The following is a 5,795-nucleotide window of genomic DNA, read 5'->3' as shown; positions in this document are numbered from 1 at the left end:
CCGCCAGCACCACCACAGAGCACTCTAGGGGAGACCCACATTCCTTATTTTTTTCTGCATGATCACAGTCCACCAGCTCTAGGCGTTCAAGTAATGTAAGGCGGTCATACGGTGCTAGTCGGTCCAGGCTTGTGACTCCTGCCCCAAAGAAAACCAAGAAACAAAATATTTTGTTAGTCAGTCCCCCCTCTCCTTCTGATGTTTCTCAACCTGCCTCCTTTTCCATTCCTGAACTCCCTTCCCCCACAAATTTAGTTGCCCCTTCACCTAGAATCCCTTCCTCAATTTCCAGCCGTTCCTCGTCTCTCCACACCCCTAAAGTATCCCATTCTTCCCACAAACCTCCTGCAAAGGGAAAATAATTTTTTTATTTTGTAACTTTAAAAATAAAAGTTTAATTTTTTTTTTTCTAAAAAGGTTTGGTTAATGTGTCTTTCACCGCATACACACACTGCGCCGTACGCACTCTGCACTGTACAGTTTGCGTTTTTGGGAAAACATAGCTCCATTACTGACACATGTTTCGTGTGTCAATCTTGGAGATATATGTTGTCAAAACAACAAATCTATATGACTTGCAATTTCCAAATCCCCTCAGTGTCTTTTCTCAGGTAATATCGCAAAGACTGAATAGAGTACGGTGTTGAATGCAAGGCCTATCTATTGCTAACTTGCCTTGTATCCTTAACAATTAATATGGTGTTTTTTAACATAATTTAACTGTTTGGAATGCAATCCCAGGTTATTATAGATAGACCTTGAAAATAACCCCATCCTCTATTCAGTGTGTGTTTATAAAATGAGGAGATTATGTGGAAAATACACGCCATATGTTCAGTAACCTAGCCATGTATCAGAATTTTAAATTAAAAAACACAGAGTATAGTACAGGTATAAACACAGGTGTTTTATTAACATACAACCAAAAACAAATTGCTTTACACCATTTGCTCTTGCCATGCCACCCGTTCTACATCAGAGTTGAAGTAGGCCGCAAATTGGTCCCTCATTTGCCCTACTTCAACGGATGACCTGAGAGGGTGCTGGTTAAATTCTGGCAAGGGGTTAGGAGCGTCATCATCGAGTTCAAAATGCGGGTGCTCTCTAACCTTCACAAAATTGTGTAGTACAACACAGGCCTTCACCACCTCATCCACGGTTACCAGTTTAAGGTTAATGGCTGTGCCGAGAATGCGCCATCTGGACACAAGTATACCAAAAGCACACTCTACAGTTCTTCTTGCCCTGGTCAGCCTGTAATTAAAAATTTGTTTGGTGTGGTCCAAGTCCCGGCTGGAGTAGGGTTTGAGGAGGTTTTGGCACATCTGGAATGCCTCATCCCCAGCATTTCAAAGGGCTGTGGCGGACCTTCGGTGTTGGGAAGAGGCCGTGGCATGGGAAAATTGAACTGGTTGCCATGCAACCTCCGGCCCATGTCAGAGTTCTTAAAAGCCTGGGAGTCATTTCCACGGCCAAATGCCCCAATGTCCACTGCAACAAACTTACAGTCTGCATCAGAAATGGCCATGAGTACTGTAGAGAAGTACTTTTTATAGTTGTAGTACTCTGATCCAGTTCTCTTGGGTTTTATAATCCTGATGTGTTTCCCATCCACCGCACCCAAACAGTTAGGAAAATTGCAGACAGTCCAGAATCTTTCTGCATTTTCAATCCACTTTTCCACGGTGGGCAGGGGCATAAATTCTGGACAGAGAACGTCCCACAAAGCCCGGCAGGTGTCCGCAACTATTCCAGACAAGGTGGATATTCCTAGCCGGTACTGGAAGTGCAGTGAAGAGACTGTCTCTCCAGTAGCCAGGAATCTGTGACACAAAGAACCAACCAAAATTAATATTTGTGTATATGGATTTTTACCACAACCAAAAACACACAAAAAAGGGCATATCAATGAATAAAAATGCATCTTTTTCTTTAATAAATGGTAGAAAAATAATGCTGCAGCCCAAGTACATGTCAGTTCAAGAATTCTGCCAACATAGAATAGTACATCAGAGAACAAATAAAATTACGCAGGCATTGGTTTTGCAATACTACGTACCGTAATGTGACCAGGAGACGTTCCTCAGGAGGAATCGCACGACGGAGCTGTGTGTCCTGTCTCCAGATGACATCTTGTACATGACCAAGCAAATCCCTGAAGCTTTGTTGGGACATCCGTGTGTAATCAGTAAATTTATCCAGGTTTGCCTGTAGCTCGCTGTAGAGGGTGTGGTATGCTCCACAGCTCTCCCGGAGTTCAACAATTGGATGAATCCACAAGCGTCGCCGCTGCCGTCTTTGCTGTCTCTCTCTCTCCCTTTGTTCATGGCAAGCAACTGCATAAGCCTGAGCCATCCTGATGTCCAGATCCAAGTTGAAGTGAAATCTCTTCCAGCGCAAATCCATGTCGTCAAGAAAAAAAACAAGCAAATGTGAAGAATAGCTGTAAACAGGGTCTATATAAAGAATTCAATTAACACACGCCCACTGCTGTTCAATTGGTGGAGTCTGTTGCACTAATTGGTCAAGGATTATTACTTATGTGATTGTGACATCATGCGCAATAAAAACGCAAACGCATGAAAAACGCTTTAAAACGCATTCAAACTCTGATTTTTTAGCCTTAACGCGCACGATGAGGCAAGAAAAAAATGCAGGGTTTACAAGCGTTTGTAAGCATTTTTGTCATGCGTTTGATGTGCACCTGAAAAGCAATCTGTAGCATCGCTTGGACAACTGATTGACAGGTTGGTCACACTCGTCAAACATAGTGTTTGACGAGTGTGACCAACTTTTTACTACTGAGGCTGCCTATGCAGCCTCAGTAGTAAAAGATAAAATGTAAAAAATAATAAAAAAATAAAAAATATTTTATTCTCACCTTCCGGCGTCCCGCGCAGCCTTCCCGCCTCTCTCCACGCTCCCGGTCCCAGTAATCCTTTGTGCGAATGACCGCGAGACGTCGCGCTCCCGTGACGTCATCGCGAATGACCGCGAGACGTCGCACTCCCGCAAGATCTCGACATCATCGCAGTCATTCTTGCAAAGGATTACTGGGGCTGGGAGCGCGGAGAAAGGCGGGAAGGCTGCCCGGGATGCCGGAAGGTTAGAATAACAATATTTTTTATTTGAATTCTATTTTTTACAGGGATATGATACCCAGAGCCCGGAGGACAGTCTCCTCTCCTCCGGACCGTGGGTACCTTCCACAAATGATCTGCTTACTTTTTGCATGGTGGGCACAGCCACATGTGGAAAGTAAGCAGAACAATGCAATCCTATGTGGGCAGAATCGCCGCGATTCCGCTAAATTAATGAGCATGCTGCGTTTTTTTACCGCGAAGCGATTCCGCCGCGGAAAAAAACGCAGCATTAGCACAGCATTGTGGAATCCCATAGGATTGCATGGGATGCTTATTTTTCGCGTTTTCGTGGCAAAATCGCGTGTTTAAAACCGCCGCGAAAATGCAAAAAAAACGCGACGTGTGAACACAGCCTTATTGTTTCTATAGATGAGTTGTCCATGTAGGTCCCTAGAACAAGATTGGATCTGATCCGTAAGATTAGAAAACTCTTTCTAATCTCATGTGCAGAACCCTATAATGACCTACAGTATGGCTTGAGCCCGAAGGCTTATTTCATCGGTGGGGGGACATTACTTCTACCTACTATCACTTTCTTTTATCCAGTTTAATTTGATTTTATTCAGTAACTTTTGTATTAATAAAAACAGTTTATAATAAGGTTATTACTCCTGTTTATAAAAAACAGTTATTCTCATTGCACCACCTTCTTGCACTTTTCTACCATTATCGAAAATTTTGGCTAGTAAAAATTTCTCCTTCAATACTTACTAAAGGGGCACATCTCCTAATCTCCATATCCATGTCTTTTTTAGTAATTACTTGTATTCCCCTTGAATTAACTATGACTTATTTTCTTAGAACTCTGCTTTGTGCTGATCCTATATTATGTATGAATAAGTTGTCAACATGGCGTTACTAGAGAAGAATAGATCTAGTCGCGGGACTCCGGATTCCAGGACAGTGGTACCTGGCGGCTACATGGTAGGATCGCAAATCTGTTACCTTCAGGCGTCATCAGTGCAGCATTTCATTTCTCAGGCTGGGGCCACAACATTTGTGCACGTCAAACTAGCAACACCTATATATCAATTTATGTATATAGGAGTTATAATAGAGAAATGACACAACTTCAAGATTTAAGATAAAATACCAAAGAATTATTTCAAGAGAAACACTATTGTTCCTAAACCAGACATGTCAGGAGAGTCGTCACTTCCTCTTTAATTTCGTATTAGCCGTTTACCATGTCAGCCATATTTATTACATATCTATTAAATATTATATCAGATGCATTTACTATATATAAACCCTTTACAATGCCATTCATATTTATTGTATCAGAAATTATTGTTCTATTAATGGTTTAGTTTGATACATTATTATTTTGAATTTTTTCAATTCTTATCTAATCTCTCATATTCAAAGACGGTTCTCATTACTGTGGCTTGTTATTTATATGTACTCACTACTGTCATTATTTTACTGCTTCTGCATGCAAATAATTACATGAGTGACGCAGCCAAATACATACATGCAAAATTCTACACATCCTCTATTGTCATTGATCAAACTTTTTTCCATTTTTAATCTTTATTTGGAGAAGACAAGCATAGCATTTACATGATGGTGCTCGTAATATTGCCATGAGTCAACACAAGAACAAGTATCAGTCAGTTGTTATCAATGCTTGGAGTTTCACTTCCCTTTTACTGGAACACCTGTTTTCTATTTAAAGAGACATTTTCACTGTATTTTTTAAATTTAAACAGAGTACCTCCTCAAACTGTCTCTGTTCCACTGATTGCGGAAGAGTTGTTCCTTGTTTTCTGTGCCCCCCATTCCAAAGTTATGCAACCCAGTATTAAAGAGCAAGGACATTGTCCCTTCAACCAACTGTGGCCATACGCCAAAACTTCTTTGTAGACATTTGCTCTTTCTCTTCTATGATGTTGGCCAATAAAAATACGGCTGTGTCACAGATTGTAAAAGAAAACACCCACAGGGAAAATCACAGCTGCATCCTGGCTCAGGTTGTTCTCCTGAGATACAATTTGTCCCACAAGAACATATAGACAACTTCACAGTTGCCACGTCACTGCCTGCTATTGGTGCATTGAAGCACAGGAGAGCAGGAGCATTTCGCTTGTCACACAGTCAGGTGCAAAGCTGCGGCTCTCCAGCACTATTGCTGTCCTGTACGCCTATGCTCCAACACCTGAAAGGGATGCGGTGACTATGGAGACCTCAACTGGTTCATGTGAATCAAATCTGTTTTCACGAGAACGTGCTTTGCCAGGCTTCAGCTGTGAACCTCTTTGTTTGCTTTTCCCCTCTATGATTTATCCATGTTTTGATTGGCCTGTGTCATAGAGGAGAAAAGAGAAGGTCACAACTGCAGCCTGGCTCAGCATGTTCTTCTGAGACCAGATATCTCAGCTAAACGTTCTTTCAGTGAACAGCGATTCTACTCGAATCAATCATAAGAATGTACAATTGGCTAAGCTGTGTGTATTTTAAATATGAAAAGGAAAAAAATGTTGCAGTTCCACAAAACGAAATATGCTCATTCCTTAATCTCCCCCACCTCTGCTGTGAAGGAGAGTCATGAAATGAGATTGGTACATACTGTGTGACTGACATTTATCTACTTTGTGCAGCCAACGACTAAATGATAGCCATCTAAATGGCTTTTTAGAGGTAATTTTCTTT

The 5,795-nt window shown here is 41.5% G+C and overlaps 1 protein-coding gene across 1 annotated transcript; it reads right to left on the bottom strand.

Annotated features, from left to right (window-relative positions):
- Nucleotides 1-889: 889 nt before the first annotated feature.
- LOC141094622 (uncharacterized) lies at nucleotides 890-2,516 on the bottom strand. The gene is made up of 2 exons (XM_073580471.1): nucleotides 2,060-2,516; nucleotides 890-1,823 (listed from the first exon to the last, which is right to left on the bottom strand). Exons 1-2 carry the CDS (start codon nucleotides 2,404-2,406, stop codon nucleotides 1,250-1,252), a joined length of 921 nt encoding a protein of 306 aa, XP_073436572.1. The 5' UTR covers nucleotides 2,407-2,516; the 3' UTR covers nucleotides 890-1,249.
- Nucleotides 2,517-5,795: the final 3,279 nt, after the last annotated feature.

Source organism: Dendrobates tinctorius, unplaced genomic scaffold (genome assembly GCF_039654945.1).
Source record: "Dendrobates tinctorius isolate UK_male_01 unplaced genomic scaffold, ASM3965494v1 ptg000064l, whole genome shotgun sequence".
NCBI classification, from domain to species: Eukaryota; Metazoa; Chordata; class Amphibia; order Anura; family Dendrobatidae; genus Dendrobates; species Dendrobates tinctorius.
Note: the sequence above shows the minus strand (reverse complement) of the source record. Positions and strands in the feature narration are given on the sequence as shown.